This window comes from Heliconius melpomene, chromosome 12 (assembly GCF_056956725.1).
Source record: "Heliconius melpomene rosina isolate 202511_hmr_F chromosome 12, ASM5695672v1, whole genome shotgun sequence".
Lineage (NCBI taxonomy): Eukaryota > Metazoa > Arthropoda > Insecta > Lepidoptera > Nymphalidae > Heliconius > Heliconius melpomene.
Genome location: NC_140400.1, coordinates 15,875,936 through 15,894,284, shown reverse-complemented (window position 1 = coordinate 15,894,284; position 18,349 = coordinate 15,875,936). Strand labels below are relative to the sequence as shown.

Sequence of the window (18,349 nt, the reverse complement as noted above, 5' to 3'; positions counted from 1 at the left end):
CGGGAAATAAAGTTGATTCATTCTCTCACGGCGCGACGGGGTATCTGACTAGCAACCATCGTGTTTAATAAATAAGTATCATCTCATAATTACCTAAACATTTGAATAATTAAATTTAAAACTAATTTTACAATATAATATTTTTATGTTCAAAAGTGGGGTAAAACGAGAAAATGATTTTTTTTAAATAAAAAAATATACGTATGGGGGCATTAAATATGAGAATGTTAATTACATGTAAAATTACGAGTTAAGTTTATTTATAGTATTTAGCTGTAATATTTTTTTTATGTTCATATATATTTTCCTCATTTTGTAGCGTACAATAGAGATATTTTTATCGTCACGCTTTATGACAGTAGGACTGCATGTAGCAGGATAGACCGAAAGAACCTAATGTTAAGACTCTCCACTTTCCACCTTAAATCTGAGAAACCTTAACCAGAGAAACTGCATGTTAGAGGCGGAGCTCAATATCGCACCTCATCTCCCAGTTCAGGAAAATAAAAATAATTAATTCTTCCTAGTGAAGATCAATTTATTATCAGCTTCACCTGTATCCCGCATGTAGCAGGGTAAGCAGAGGGAATCTAGTGTTAAGACGTTCAACGCCGAGCTTTGTCTCGATACCAGAGTGAGGAAAAATTAAATATTTCACATCCTCATAAAATTAAGAGGGAATCCTCAAAATATTAAGTGGGAATCGAAGCCCCAGAACCCGCACTAACTTAAAACAGATATTTCAACGAAAAATCACTCCATTCTCCCAATCCATCCCATCAGTTCGCAACAACTACAACAAAAAAAAACCGTATCACAGTAACCTAACAAAAGAATCCATCCCAGATTCTATTCTAGGGACGAGTTCAATAGAAATGATTGGACAATGCAAACAAACGAAGGTAATCGAGTTCAAACGCTACACGAACGACCGAAGCCGGCTAACTTTAATACGCTTAGTGACTTGCGACCCGCTATTGTTTGTTAAGAAGATCAGTTGCTATCTAGTCAGTAGGTACAGCGTGTTAGTGTCTATAATGTTTAATTGGCACGGTTAGTTCTTAATTATTTCTTAATGGTGATTATATTTAACATTATTTTCGTTTAGTCGCGTTGGGAGATTGAGAGGCGTTGAGTTTTTCCACCATACAAACAATGTCTCGAAAATTGGGCTGAAAGTGGGTATCGACCAATCTACAAGATAATCGTAAAAGTCTGTCAAAACAATTTTCTTAAGATCCTAGCTGAAATTTATACCAAATATATGCAGATATAGTCTCTTGAAGCACAGATAAGGGAAAGAAAAAAAAATATATATATCACAGAATTTATCCCAAGAAAAACTATAACGTGGCCGAATCCGACTCGCACTTGCCCATTTTCATAATTTTTTTCCCAAACGCACCTGCTTCCTGATCGCTGTATAGCGTGGTGGCGAGCACTTCCACGGGCGGTCCGGGCCCAAGGACGTTGTTGGCCCACACTCTGAACCAGTACGACGCGTTCGGCTCCAGGTGGTACACGTCTATTTGCCTCTGTAATGCACGATAGTTTGTTGCATTTAGAATTTATATTAATTTAATTTATAGAGAACATAGACAAACTCTTCAGCTTTATTCAAATTCAAAATATTCTTTATTCAAATTGAGCGATTGTGCGACTCAAAACTCTTGTGATCAAATTGAGCGACTTGACAAGCACTTTTGAATTGTCGAATGAACATATAGACAAAAAGCTACCACCGGTTCGGAAGGCAGTTCTGCTGAGAAGAGCCGGCAAGAAACTCAAGAGTTGCTCTTTTCAAAGTCAATGGTATACTCAGTATATTGTTATAATATTAGAGAACACATTTTCTTTGGTTAAACTCGCAATTGCATCCACAAAATCATTAAATACACGCAAAACCGAGTTATAATTGAAAAATAAGACAATGCCAACCTCTTGCTAACTAACGAACGTTAGTTACACTAACGACTCACGTAAGCCGCGCGCCGGGACTGCGCCGCGAACTTTGGTTAAGTAAAAACTGTATTTCATTCTACGATGATAGAGCGTGGAAAAAAATTAATATTTTTATTATGTTTTCTTTAGTTTCGTTTTAACTAAATCTAGAAATCTTTTTTTTATCTGGCCTGGCCTCAATTTAATGATATTCTTAAAAATGAAATACTCTAATACTATTTATTATTCGCGGTTATTCAAATATTACATGGTTATTTACGACTCTACCACAAACACAAATGCATATATAAAAAAAAATAAGGCTACCTATAAAAGCTAGAGGTAGCGTGACATCTAAAAACACTTTTCGCAAAGTATCACGCAACTTTGACAGATTTATGTGTCTGTAAAGTTATTTAAATGTTACCAGTTCTAACATTTCAAATGTCACCAACTCTATGAGTCACATAGCAGAGTAGGCGCAAAGGAAAACGGGCTAACACTAGGTTCTTAGTTTCCCTAAAGAATCTTAATATTAATTACTAAATGAAATAAATATATAATTAGAATTACACAACTTTACCGAATTAGGACTAATATGGTTAGGACTGATGGGTTTCCACGCCTCCAGGGTGCCGTTGATGGGCGCAGCTGAGCGGTACTGCGCTGTGAAGTCCATTATGGGATGACCGCCGTCCGCAGCCACGTTCCATAGTATGATGGCCAGTATTGTGGACGCGTGGACCGTCACGTTTACCAATGGAGGAGGTTCCGCTGTGGACAAGGAAATGTTTATGTTAGATGTCATATATCTATTGGCATTAACACCTATATATCAAAATATATAAAACACTTCCATTACTGGTCACTGGACTTAGAACATTGAAGATTGGTATGTAGGTACGTTAAGCGCGACGATTTATTTATTGGAAACGTGAGAGAGAGAAACGAGAACGGAAAAAACGGTATTTTACATTTTAAGGCTTATTTTAGAGACTTTTGCATGTTGTTTGACAGAACTCAACGCTGCGCTTCGTCTTGCTACTAGAGGAGAGAAATGAAAACATTTCAATCCACCAAGTGATTACGCCATGAGGTCTTAATTACAACTTAATTATAAACACTAAAGCTTATTAAAAGCATATTAAAATTTGTACAAGATTTTTTTAAAGATTTACTGAAAAATTAAACATTAAGAAATTACTTTGAAAAGATGACAAACTGGCGTTTGTGTACAACAAAATATTGGGTCGCTGAAACCTTAGCGAAACGAGGTCGCGCCTTTACTGCTTAAGTAACAATCATGTTTAAGATTCATTTTCATTATACGAGTATAAAGTTTGTTTCTTTTGGAGAAATTAAAGTTGCGCAGTTTGAAAAATTATTAATTATTAGAGGCACAGCGACTGATGGTAAACGCGGTTCTGAGATCAATTTCCATCTCTCGTAAAAAGACAAAACGCTATGTTAAGTTCCGCCACTCAACACGAAATGTCTCTAAAATTGGGTGGCCGTTCTCCACCAACTTACCACACGAACTCGAGACATTGCGTGTAGAGTGGCGGAATTAAGCACCGCGATTTAGCGTGCCATAATAAGTCCTAACTGGGGCCCTACACCACCAAAATCAGGTCAAAACCTCATATGTAGGTATATGAAAGAACGAAAATTAGCCTAAATTTAGATATATTTAAATTATGGTTGCTTTGCAAATGAGCGGTTTGGGTAAAACTCATTAGATACCATGGCATGTATTTTATATGAATGGCCATTTAGCTCAGTACAAAAAATGTAATATGTTTTTTTATGATTTTCAGCTTAGTGATATTGAGGTCGCAGTAGGATATCGTCTATCTGTATTCGCGATGGTAGTGGGTTCTCACTCAGGGGAATAAATAATATTTAATTTACTGTCATTTAATCGCTCTCGTCGACGTACCACGGCGTTGAGTTCCACTCAATACCTCGAAAATTCGGTAAAATATTGCGAACGTCTTTTTATCATAAAAAGTTTTAAACTAGCAATTAATTTAACATATAGGAAAATTTCTTTTTATCGCTCAACTAATTACCAACAGGAAAATGAGAAGTTTCGAGATATTATGTGTTGAGTGGCAAAAAACGAAACCGCGTTTTATCTTGATACCAGAAAGAATAAACAAAATAGATCATTACTCCGAGTGGGAGTCAAAATTTTCTTCGTTCTGGTGTCGAGACAAATCGCGGTGTAGACTTCCGATACTCAATGCACATTGCCTCCAGAATTCGGTGAGAAAAGGGGAACGGAGTGTTTAAGCACTAAGCTCCCTCTACCGAACCTAACCTGCCGTATGCGGTATACAGCGTGACGCTAAAAAAACTTGGAATTTAAAACATATATGTATACCCATTTTTAATACGAACCTATCAAAGAAACACCCATCGCAACTCCTAAACTTTGCAATTTAGACACATCTCAACTGATAGGGCAAACATTTTTAGAGTAATTCAATTGTGCCAGCAGATGTTTTGAGGCAAGCAGTAATTAAAGCTAACGAGAACGACCGCAAAATCTGCACACAAAGCGAAGAGTGACAAAATAATTAACAATGACAATGTGGCAGTCTTCAAAAGTTGGGAGCCTCTTTTTAGTTTTCGTGTACTTAGATAAATATGCTTGTGTAGTAATATCTCAGATATAGTAGTAGATGGTGAGAATTTAGTGTTAAGACACTATGTTCTCCACTTTTCATGTAAATTTCGCGATAATGAATATTAAACGGTGGAACTAAACGCCGTGCTTCGTCGTCTACCTAGAGCGAGGAAATAAAAATTCATTCCCCTGAGTGGGAATGTAGCGGGTTTGCCACTTAAACGCTGTGTCGCTATGCCATGAACATCTAAAATAAATCGTTTGCAAAAGGAATTAGAAAAATCACGCTTTTACTGTACATATTCCATACTGCAACAGTGGTAACCAATTCATTATGGAACTGGGGACGGTTAACTGGGACATTTGCATCTAATACGAAGCTAACGACATACGGAAATTGTGAAGGAAATAGATTAACTACGACTACGTATTGGATGATTATACATATTTAGATGTCCAATATTTATTCGCATACATTTTTGCGTGGTAGGGTAAGAGTCACTTTGATAACATAGCAATCCATTCTCCACTTTCTACTTTCAGCCAGTTTAGAAATGGGACCAGATGAAGAATGTCAACGATGTAGTTAATGTAATATGAATTAACTAAAATATTTTATTTTTAAGTAAAATGTGTTTGAGACGCAACTCACACTTTTTTCGTACAAAAGCTTCAAAATAATAGTTTAAGTGGAGTGAACCAGTGTGGATTGAACTAACAACCACTGCGTAAGAGTTAGACGCTGTCAGCTTGTCGATTTTTAAATTTCTAAGTAACTAAAGCTACAAGTAAATAAATGTCAGTTCAATCTCCGTAACCGCCGGGAAATGCAATACGAGTATATCAAGCGTCAGTATTTAATATTTAATGCAACTAACGCGATCCAAATCCTTTAAAGTGGGTTGTATTTAATACTAGTTTTTGCGAATTGCATTTTTATAGTTTTACTTGCAAATTTTTATGACTAGACTCTTTTGTGTTTAAATATAAGATTGGTTTGCTCCCAGATTTCCTGTGCCTACCCTGTTATGCATGCGGAATACAGCGTGAAGCAGTAATAATATGTGTAATTTCACCAACACCTATAAGATATGCAAGAAAAAAATATTATTTCGAATAAATAGTTGAGATAACCGCGTCCAACCAAACAAACTTCCGGTTTATAATATCAATAGAGATAGTACGGAGGTATAAAACACAAGACTATAATAAGAATAAACTATAAATCTATCACTCTCAAGTTCCATTCAAGTCCATAATACATCATGAAGAAGAACATTTCTCCGTGGTTTGAACATTTTCCGAGAAGTGTGTCTTGTATTCAATGGAACTCATTTATCTTTCTTGTCGTGTGACACACTGAGACCCTTCCTTAAAGGCTCCATGATTGCCAAGGGGTTGTAGGGGTTGTAGGGGTTGTAGATAAGACGTCTATATTAACAGCGATTTTGAGGCGAGAAGTTTTTGCTCATTCCTCAGGATTACGGTTATTTTTTACTTATAACCAAGGATATTATTCGAGCATTTCTTTTTTGCTTATGAAGCTACTAGAGGCAATTAGAATTCGGCGGCGCAGTATGTGACTAAAAACGCGACGGATTCGATTCTCAATTCCCCGTTACTCAATGTGCGGCGTTGTATTCCGCCACTCAACCACCATATCTCGAAAATTGGATAGAAAATGTAAACCTACATAGTTCTTTGGGTTGTCAAAAATTCTTACGGGAACGGGAAAAACGGGACTTAACACTTTATATTCCACGCAAACTTAGTTGTGTATAGTAGTTGTTACAACTACTATATTATTTAATCTACTAGAATGTTTTTATTTGCATTTCGTAGAAGTAGGCAGAAAACTAAAGGCCAAGATAATTTAATTTCGTAGAATGGCGGCGCGATTGTTTATCTTCATATGAATACATATTGCATTTGTACACAACGAGACTATGCACTGTGGCATCTCTATTGTAGGTACTCGTGCTGTAAACAAAATGTTATTGCACATACGAGCACGTACCTAGCTACGAGTACATACATACATTTGCTCATATTGTTCATTTCTCAACATTGTCGAGAGTAAAGACTACTTGTAAAAATACAACTGTATATTATTTTGTATCTTATAATACTTATATAGTGGCCATCTTTGTGATTGCGATTGTCAACGGGAAGATTGATTTATTTAAATTTTCTCCCTTTGGTAACGAGACAAAGCGTGGCGTTAATTTCCGCCACTTGACATACAATGTTTTGAAAATTAAGCGGAAAGTAGAGAAGGAAATGTCTTAGTAATGTAACTAGATTTTAACATGACCTAGGATTTTTAATACGGTTATATTAACCGTAAAAAGAAAAAAAAACTAAATAATAATTAATTCCACTATATATACAGGTAGACAGCAAGGCACCGCAGCTGTAAATTATTCGGCCACGAGATATGTATTATTCATCCGTAAAGCTAGGGATGGCCTCTGTGGGGAATTATGAATACCTCATTAAAACCACTAATTGGCTGTTGGGATTAGTACAATTAACGTTTATAACATCATTTAATTCGTATAGAGGTAAGCTCTTTGAGAATTATTACGTAAAATTCGTAAAGTAAGTACGGTAAGTATTCTTTTCTTTAGTCGTTATCATACAGTAGTTCTTCATTTATTGAGATATACAACTAAGCTTTCCAATCTTGCAATGCCCAGATTTCGGTATTCCGAGATCGCGCATAATTTCCCAGTTCTGTATGTTGAGGGTTCGAGAGCGAGGGATCTGCGTGATTTGCGGGACTCGAATGAAGGATTTACATGTCCTCTCAAGACCGCGAGAAAAGCAATTGAAGATGTTTCGCTATTCTGTTTCAATCACATTTTGCAACAAGACTTGGAGTTAACTTGGAAAAAAACAGATTTTCTATTTATTTGAACTCACTTGTTCGTTCACTTAATGTGTTAATTAGTAGAACATTCCATTGCTATTCGTCTTACCAGTGTAAGTAAATGAAAATTATATATTCCGTCGAGTGGGGATCGAATCCACTAGATCGTATTATATAAATCTTTCACGTTGTAACTCTTGCGATGCACATCCGGTAAAATATATCAAAACGTGTACCTATCTTTAGAACATATCAAGATGGAGATTTTAATGACTATAATTCAAGAAACAACTATAATTAGCAGAAGCATTGTTTTCCTGTTGATATCACAACAAACTTAGATAATTGTTTGTAATTATTTTAGTTTAAATGTTTCTAATTAAGCCTTTGGCTGTAATACCTGTAATAACATGCTTAAGTAAATAAGTACTTTTAAGACCATCGTGGTGCAAAGGGGTAGTTTTCGACTATAAAAGAGATGTTTATGGGTTTGATGCCGACAGAGAGGTCTTCTCTTTCTCCCTTCCGAATTGTCCAAGTTATTCTCACTATTTCCACTTTGGCAGCAGAATGCCTGAAGATCCGACGGGTTAGTAAGGGATTCATCACGCAATATGTTGTAATTAAAGAACGAACGAAAATTAAAGAACCTTAATTTATGTGTTTTAATATTAGACTTCCATGTTCCTTCTGCATTTGCAGGATTCAGCGTGAAGTTAAAAAAAGTGTTATACGTAAAAATATATAACGTACATACTCTTAAATATCTACAATTAAATATAATTTACTTAACTGTTCTCATTTGATAATTTAATTTAAATGAACCCGCAACCGTCGAGTTAGATAATTAAAAAGTTTGTACAATCTGTAATCGACATTTGCTGACAATGTCTTTAGATAACGAAGGCCGCCCGCATCTAACGCTACCTCGGCCCTTTGCTTTTTGTAACCGGAAACGATATTAATACTTTATGCTATTTAGATTTGGTTTAACTTTAGTTGTGTATATATTATACTAGCGGTCCAATACTTATTTATTACTTAAGTTTGTTAAGGTAATATTCATGTACTTAATAAATCGTTATTTAAATATAGTTGTTGTTGTTGACGACTAAATAATATATTAAAGTACTTAGAATAATGAAGAACTATTATGTTTTCCCAGGAAAAAGAAAATAAAGCTAAAGTGTCTTAAAAACTGTTGAACCGCCATAAATAGACTCGTATTAAGTCGAGAGTACGTTGTTAGGGTCAAGCGTGGCATTTTCTTGCGAACCTAGGGAGTTATATGTGAAAAATAAAATACAAATATAAGGCTTATTAGCATATAATAAAAGTACCGAGGAGACCACCGTGGTGCAGCGGCAGAGCGTCTGTAAATAAGGCGGTTGTGGGTTCAATTTCCCCTCGGGGGAATGTATTGTCTTCATTTTTTGCTAAGAAAGCGCGACGTTGAGTTCGCCACTCTTAAAGGCATTCTCACGAAAATTGGCGTGGGAGACGGAATGCTTCATCGCTAGGTTCCCTCTATATAGGTATATACCATACAGTGCGTACGTTTACGTTTTTGTAATAAAACTTTTCTTCCTATCATTTAAGCATTTTACAAGAAATTTGAGAATTTTATATCATTTGTTTATCGAACTTTGATTGCGTTACCTACTGTTTCCAAATTGTCGATGTTTAAATTATTTCTTAGACAACAAAATTTTCTCCAATTATAATTTAATATAATTTTCTTTATATTTAAACAAATGTTCGCGGTAGATAGACAGCCAGCCTGTTGGAAGCTCAGCGAAAACTTTTTATGTTCCACAATATAAAAACACTGTAATCCTAGCCCGTAGAGGGATCTAATATATAACAAACTTTACAATGCAGCTTGGAAATTGTTTTTAATATAAAACTTTTGATATTGTGAACGCAACTATAAGAAATATTTAAGATATAAAAAAAAAGATTTTATAATTTTTTCTAATATGACGCACCACTCGCACTTGGTAAGTTAGCTGAATAAAAAAAGAAGCTTTTCTTTTCCTTCATAGAGCTAACCTAGTGTTAAGACACTCCCCATTCTGACAACCGGAGTGAAATAACCCCCAACAAAATTACCAACACGATAGAGTAGAAGAGTGTGATATGTCACGTTGGTTTTCTATGTAGCTTTCATCGTCCTTTAAGACATAGCATGCCGCAACCTAACGCCGTGCTTTGTTTACCCAACAGAAACAATTTAACCTTTTTTTTGAGAACAAATATTTCATCATGGTGTTGAGTCTGCAGTTCAGCTGTGTCATAGCCAAATCTCTTTGTAAATTTAAGAAATCAGGGCATCTCATTATTTTGAAGATGGTGCGGAAATTGTATCTCATTTTGTCGATCTTGTGACAAGCGAGTAATAAGATTCAGCTTTAAAGCTCCAAATTGCGTAAGTTTTGTTAAAGCCTTTCATGGCACAGGAAATTTATGAAAATAAATACCAAAGTCAATGTTCATTTTACATATTAGATATATAGGGTTCCGTACAAAAGGAAAAAGCGTGAAAGAAATAACGGAATCGGATATTTTAATCGGAATGCATTACTCTATTGTGAATACGTCTGTCAGATCTACAGTTCCTTGGACTAAAAAAATAAACATCTATGTTAACAATCAAAAGTTAGGAGCGTTTATGTTTCGTTCTTTCCTTTTTCAAATAGATATTAAACCCCCTGTAGGCAGGTGACATTCGCGCTTGACCACGCAGGGTATGTGCAAAGAAGATACTCTACTTTGGAACTGGTCATTTCTTCTGAAAGGGGCTCATAATAAAAGTAAGTCGCTAAGCTTTATTGCTTTGTTTTCTGCAACGTTTGAAAATATACTATCTAACCAAATTCAAAATTCTTTATAAGAAGATTTTAAAATATGGAAACTTAGGTAGTTGCTTCTCTCAAACAGTAACTTTTAAATAGATCTAGAAGTTATGTAATTATTTTATTATGAGGCCAGTCTGTGTAAACGGTTGTGGCTTCGATTTTTCACTCGATGAAACGAAATATTTAATATTTCCATTTTCTTCCCTCTTGTGTCGATGTAAAAAGAGTATAAGAATTTGAACGTAGCAGGATTTGATCTTTACGTTTTCTGTAATGGCATTTATCCTTCCTTCCAACATGTGTGGCAACATTTAAGAAAAGTTTAAAATATTTAATATTGCCACTTTCCAAATCATGCTGGGATGCTTAAAATATAAATATTTTAGTAATACATATCTTACCTATTTAAAATATGTCAGTATGTATATACCATGGTTATCTATTTAAAGTCACATTGTGATGTACCGGTGTAGTATAGGTACGCGGAGGACGTAGTGGACGTGAATAATGACAGTTATTAGGCGACCTTCATGCCAGCAACACGACTCCACTACTGTACGTGCGCACTGTACTATGTACAGTGTAGGTACCTAGTGACTACGTGTATGCTCTCTTAGACATGTAACCTAGATTACTGAAATTCTTGAAAAATATGAAATTTCAAATGTGCGTAATACGTGCTTTGAGATCAATTGTGGCGCTTGGGTACAAGCCTGTAAACGACAGGTCGTGGGTTCGATTCCCAATGAGGAAATTAAATATTTTATTATTTTCATAACATCGCTCTAGTATGCATAATTCGGCGTTGAGTTTTCCAGCATTCAAAACGCAACGCGTTCAGAATTCGGCAGAATGTGTTAACTCTAGGTTTCCTCTACGCTACGCTGCTACATGCGGGATTCATATTTTCAACCACAACTAGCGCAGTAAGAAGTCTCCGTTCTGCACTTACTGTTTATCTAATACACATAACATATTATCTGGCGGAACCCAACACCGCGTGCTATTCGAAGTCGAGCAATAAATAATAAATCCAGCCTCGTTACACGGCAGTGTAGAGTTGCCATAATGAAGCCAATTTAACAGATTGCTCCTACAGTCGGGATTATTGTGCTGAATGTCATTAAATTGTTTGTTCGAGTTGATTTTACGTATCGTATTACATGTAACGACAATAACGTATATTTAAGAAATAATATATTTTTTATTTTCTGTAGACAACAAGTAGTTGGGTGATATGTATGTAATATTTTAAATAGAATTATTTTTACATATACCAAAATAGATAAAGGGAACCTAGTGTTATAACGTTCCCTAACCTTCTGAATAGGAATCGAATCTCAAACGTCAAATTTACATCAAACCTTACGCTACGCTGCTCCGCTACGATGGTCTCACAATATAACAAAATTAGGCTAAATATTGATACTTCGCGTTATATCTGGCCACAGCTATTAGAACCATGTAGGTGAAGGACAATGCCGACAATGCGACTAGGTATATAATAAACACAAAAGGCATTACCTATTGTCGCAAGTGTAGAGTATCGTTTAAATAAAGTATTTTTTTTTACCGTATTTGAGATGAGGCAGAGAGAAATAGTGAAAAGTGATACAGTTCTTAACTTAATATCTTTTAAGGACTCTGATTTGTCAAGTTTTCAGTTTAACTCTTTGTCTCGCAAATAGCAGGTTTCGCCGCGTTAGCCTAGTGTAAAGACACTCCGTTCTTCATCATGTAGCGGAGCCAAAGTGGAATTTGAACTGACAGCCATTTAATCTAGTACAAATATCCGTAAGTACTAAGTATAATTTTTTTTTGCTTTACGCTGTTTCCAGCGTATATCAGGGTGAGAACCATGTGTTAAGATTTCTTCTAGTCACGGGCCAGGAAACAAATATAATTATTTTATCCACATGATAATCGAACCCACAACCATCATATTGCAGCCAGAAAATAAATAAAAATAGGCTATTAAACTATTTCATTCATGTAGCGAAAACATAGCGCAGTTTCAACAACACATATGTAGGTACGTATTTCAGATTTATAAACCGAGTTGAACAGTACTTTTGCCTGTTAAAAATTCAAGTTGAAATTTTTTGGTGCAAGCAGTTTCGTTTCATATGCTATGAAAATAACATCTCATGACCCATGAAATGTTGTGAAAATAATTATTTTGTTTATTTGTTTATATTCATAGTTATTTTGTATTAATATGGATAGTTATATATTATTAAGGCGTGCGTGTTGATTGACGGAACTTAACACCGCGTTTTGCCTCATGACCAGGGTGAGGCAATGAAAATAATAAACATTTCATTCCCTCGAGTGGAAATCGAACACGTTAAGAGACTGTTAACTAAACTTTTGACTAAGCTATAATAATATAAAAATAATACTTACTTCTCACTGTGAGATTGACTCTATCAACGTACGCTGTTTCGTTCTCCACGCTACACTCGTACAGGCCCTCGTCGTCTACGTCTACTTGCTTTAGCAGCAGGCCTCCGTCCGACTGGAAAAAATTATTCAAATTTGAAAAATATTCACATTGTATCGCATATAACAGGGTAGGCAAAAGGAACCTAGTTTTATGGTACACCATTCTCCAATTACCATCCAATTTTCTAGTCAATATGTTGATTTTCACGTGTTGATTGGCGCATTTGATGCCGTGCTTTGTCTTGTTCCAAGGAAGTAGGAGGTTTGAGGAAAGAATTAAAGAATATTTCCCGGAGTAAGGCAAGTAAGGTAAGTTGGCGAATCTCAACGCCGCGCTTTGTCTCGATACTAGAGTGAAGAAATGAAAATATTAAATATTTAATTTCCTTGAGTAGGATCGAACCTACGACCTGTCACGTTTACAGTCACACGCTTGTGCGCTTGCACCACGACTGGCCTAGTGGTTACAATAATTACAATATAGATCATTCGAGAGAAAGTTGCAACTTTGGGTTCTGCTACGTTTAATTACAATATATAAATATTGCCAGAATTATCTATCTGTCGTTCAAAATGCAGGTATAAAAACCTGCATTACCTTACTTTAAATCATCTTTATAATCAAAGTTATATTTTGGCAGGCGAAAGTAGTAAATTTAATTTACTTTAGTTAATAATTTACAGATAGCTATATAAAATTATATGTATACTGTGTAGGCATCGGCCTTGCGGTGGCGTTGCCTTGAATATCGATCAATATGGTCGTCTCTGGTAGCTGAAACTACTCCAAAACACCTTCTGACATTTCTCATGTACAATAGGAATCGGGAAGTGACTTGCCTATAAGTTCACAGTGGTTGTGGGTTCGATTTTCACATGATCGAAACATTTCAACGTTTTGGCATTACTAAACGCGGCATTGGGTTTTGCCATCAACATGCAATGCGAATCGAATGTTCTCAAATCTCTAAGTCATTTAATTGAGACAATTCCCAATGATAGTTAGTTGAGTTTTTTGTCTCAACACTAGGTTCCTTCTGCCTACCCTGCTGTGTGCGGGATAAAGCGTGAAGCTGATTTTTATTGTAGTATTATTCACATTCACACCTTTTCTTAGAAAAGATAAATTTCGACATAGCTTTAATTTCGATATATGAGTATGTTTGTCCGTATGTCTTGATTGGCAAAATAATATTTTTTTCTACATGGAGATCTAGCTCATCATAAAAACTACACAAAAACGTTTTAACTTTGTAATTTTTCCCATTAAGCCATTTCAACCAAAACCCTCGACAAACCATTTCTCCGCAACCACAGACGGCACGCCGCGTGCCGGCGTCACGTCAAAAAGGGACGCAACAGCCTATTTACGTGACGCAGGACAAAGGGTACTCGTTGCGAGGACGCTTGAAATGCTCAACCGTACTGGAACACGGATCCCGAAGGATTTCAATTGGGGAATTTTTTTAGCAAATAGTTTGTTTGGGTCCGCTTCCGGTGCTTAGGTCTTTTATATGTTGTCGGTGCTTTAGTACAATAAAAAATTGATGGGGATAAAATAAATATTTATTACGTTTTTATTGATGCGTATAAGCATGCGACTGTAAAAGCGATAGGTTGAGAGTTCGATTCCTAGTCCAGGAAATAAAATATTTTCTTTTTCTTGCTATGATGACTAGGCAAAGTGTGGCGTTGAGTTGAGTGACGCCACTCAACACGCAATACTTTTACAATTCAACGGAATGGAAGTGTCTTAATGGGAACGGTATGTCTTAATTTAATTTATTAAGCTAAAAAAATAACATTTTCTCCCACCGAGGAAAGTTCTTAAATACCCGGGGAAAATGAAGAGGTTTTTGCAAAACATTTATAGAATACTTATATACCTACTTGCAAGTTTATAATAAGAATAACCATTGTTAATAATAATGAACTATTGTAACTTATAATTTATTCTACTCAAGTACCACAAAATGAAATAGAAGTCAACTAAAATAAAATAAAAGAAAAAAATAACAAAGAAGAACTAATAGCTACCGGTCTGATACACTAGACCGACTTGACAAATTACATATCGATTTCACGATAAAAAGGAACGGATACTTTCTTCGATTCACAATTAGAACAATAGCTTGAAGCCTTAATTATAACTTTATCTTTTTTTAGGTTCACGCTGTATACCGCTTATAAAGGGTAGGCAGAGGGAAAGCCAATGTGTAGAAAACAGTGCGGTGCACAACACAGCACAAAACAGCGTGCTGAGTAATAGAACTCAACGCAGCGCTTTGCCATGTCATCTGAGCGAGAAAATAAAAATATCAATGATTTCTTCTTCCGAGTGGGAACTGAACCTGCGACCGTTTTTTTCGTGCAACATTTTTTCGAATAGAAACATTTATCAGATTGGAAATCGAACCCACAATCTTCGCGCATTCTACTGTACACGTTCTAACTTCTCCTTGATGACTAACAACAAGAAAGTTATCACTTAAAGTAGAGCGAAATTCTAGACAATATATTATATTCATGCCTTTATAAGCTCGCTTCAAAGTTTTCAAGACAACAGATGTATAAAGACGAACAATTATTAAATTCCTTTTGCACGGTTATTAGTTTTTATTTATTTTCTCTACTTCATGCTCAGCTCACAAGGTAATTCCGGTAGGCAGATAGAACCCAGTGTCAAGACACTGTGTTCTCCATTTCTCGTCTTATTTCTACACATTGTATAGTGAGTTTCGTGAACATCAAATCTTCAAGCATTGCGTTTACAGTCAGATGGTGGAACTAAACCACGATGACCTATTCTATTATATATATTTATGCATGTATTCCCCTCGGGCCGTCACCGGTGTGCAGTGGAACTATCCACAAGCTGCGATTTCTTCAGCTTCACGTTACATCCCGCCCATAGTAGGATAGGCAGATGGAACCTAGTGGGAAGACACTCGTTCAGTTCGCCACTTTCCGCGATTTCGTCTCATGCAATATTTCTAGAAGACCAAATACCTCATGTTGTACCAAACGAGCGATTTGATAATAAAATATCAAATACAATATACAGGACAAAAGACGAAAAATTGTGAAATATTTCACCATCATGGTAATACAATACAATTGTTTAGTACTATTATTGAATGATGACATAAATCAAACAAATTCTCTGTTCCAGAGGGTGGCGAATTACAGAGAATGGCTCGTGACGACCGAATCGCTTTACAACATGCAAATGTATCGTTGAAAAATTTAAATTCTGAATATTTTCTTTCAATCCATTCAAACTTTATCACGCACTCGTTGAGTAAATAAGTTTAAAAACGGCTTCGGTTGTTGCATACTAAGTGGTTTTGTAAGTTTTGTGTATTATTGCTATTGTTGAATAGATTTTCATTTAATTTCTATTACTATTAAAAACACGCATTAAAAAAAGGAGGGATATCTATAAAATTGTGGAAGAGACTTATTATGTTTGCAATGTATTTTATACAATACATTTTCCTTCGCTCATATCTTGCTGTGAGGAAGGTATAAATACCAAGCCTACCTCACGACATGATACCCTTTTTAAGGGTACAATATGACTGTTATCATTTAAATTTGGCCCAGTTTTGCCATAGGGGTACAAGCGTGCAACACTACGTTCCCAGGTTCCCAAATACAAAAGGCAGCTTATATCTGTATCGATAAAGTTAACAGTATTATTAATGCAAAATCTCACACATGATTGAACATAAGCTCCTTGACTAAGTGTTCAATCTTCGTCTTCTTATTCAAATTCTTAAAACGATTTTCGTATGTCCATTACATTTTCAATAACATTGGAGTGTCCCTGATTATTGGAGTATACGACAGGAGGGTTCTTGCCTAAATCTATTTTTGAAGGAGTCAGTCAGTTTAGGATTATTTACCCATTTTCCTTTCGATGAAGCACGAAATTCCTTTTAGAATAAAATTGAGAACACTGAGGATTTAACCAACTTCCTACGATTATGACTAAAAAATATTTTTTTAAGTTAAATTATTACTATCATTCTTCTACTATTAGTAACAGTACCTCCAACTAATAAAGAACGGTAATGAAATTTGCATTTAAAGTAAAAATTGAATAGCTTCACGCTGCTATCCATTTTCCAGCAGTAGGCAGTGAGGGAATAAAAATAATTCATTCCACCAAGTAAGAATCGAATGGACAACCGCTGCGTTGACACATCAGACGCTATGCCGCTACGTCACAACGCGACGGCACGAAAAATAAGACAATCTATACTAATATAATAAAGCGGAAGAGTTTGTTTGTTTGTTTGTTTGTTTGTTTGTTTGAACGCTAAGATCTCTGGATCTACTGGATCGATTTACTTTGTTTTTGTTTTGTATGAAAGCTGCATTCTTCAGAAGTGCTATAGGCTATATAACATTACATTGCACATATATACTAATAAATTAAAATACTTTCTTATTTGACATGCAATTTATTCTGCCATGTTAATAACAACCGTCGTCGCTACGCGACCGCGTTCGTTACCGCGTCACTTTGATATTCATCCTTATGAAAATAAATATAATAGTCACTTTTAGCATTTCATCTAGATTGAAATTATATTTCTATAGAAATTATATTCGTATATTTCAAGCAGGCGTAGCCGCGTCCGGGTCCGCTAGTAAAGTTATAAACTACCAAACCCCATCAACATTATAAAATAAAATACATTTTAGGTACTATTTCTCCACAAAGATATTTTACGTAGATTAGCCGCGCGGTACAAGTTGGGCGTTTACGTGTCGTAAACAATTTATAGGTTGCCGTTAAAGTCGGACGCCACACGACTTAGAGTGGTTCTAGCTTAGGGGGCTTTGGACGATAATGTTAGAGGAACATTTTATTTTAAAACATTCTTATTTAAGTAAAGAAAACTTTCTTTTATATCTCTTATACTTATCTGTTCTTTTACGAAGCAATATACGCTAAATAGAAAATTTAGTGACAAAAGTTTTTATTTCTATACACGGTTGATAGTGTGGTTTTTAGCTTCTGTATGATGTATCCTGCATTCAGGAGGGTTAATAAAGGAAACCCCGAGTTAGAACACTCCGAAGTGTATTTAAGTGAATATTTTAATCTTCCCACAATTCCTGTAATTTTCTGAATGGGCAGAGAGGTCCTCATGATAGGCCTCTTCATCTCTTCAAACGCATTGAGTGCTCTATGGCAGAACTCAATTCACTTTCAGCTTTTTAGTTTTCACAAAACGAAACAACAGTCTTTCATATTATGTAAATAAACTAAAAAAAAATCTTATCTAGTCTATTTATAAATTACTGTTTTGTTATACAAAGGATGATTAATGGCGGTGCGGGTGAAAAAGCTGAATTTTCAGGCCATCGCTTAAAGGAGAATTCACGCGATCAAATGGTTATTACCATGTACCTATACACGAACACTTATTCAAATTGTAAATTTTCTTTTTTACAAAAATCTTACAGGTACTTTCGAAATACAAAGTTAAGACCGGATTGGTAACAAAATTCTCAATATAAAGATTAAAAATATTCAATATAAAAATTAATATTTTATTACGCAATAAAAAAATGGTAGCTATTCTG

General features: G+C 35.4%; 1 protein-coding gene across 1 annotated transcript in view; it reads right to left on the bottom strand.

Moving 5' to 3' along the window:
• Positions 1-18,349, bottom strand: part of LOC146534161 (neural cell adhesion molecule L1) — a 55,417-nt gene that overhangs the window by 9,668 nt on the left and 27,400 nt on the right. The window contains exons 3-5 of the mRNA XM_085194717.1: positions 12,710-12,821; positions 2,525-2,715; positions 1,406-1,535 (exon numbers count right to left, since the gene is read on the bottom strand). Of these exons, the coding sequence (XP_085050843.1) occupies positions 1,406-1,535; positions 2,525-2,715; positions 12,710-12,821 (433 nt within the window). The remainder of the gene's footprint in view (positions 1-1,405; positions 1,536-2,524; positions 2,716-12,709; positions 12,822-18,349) is intronic.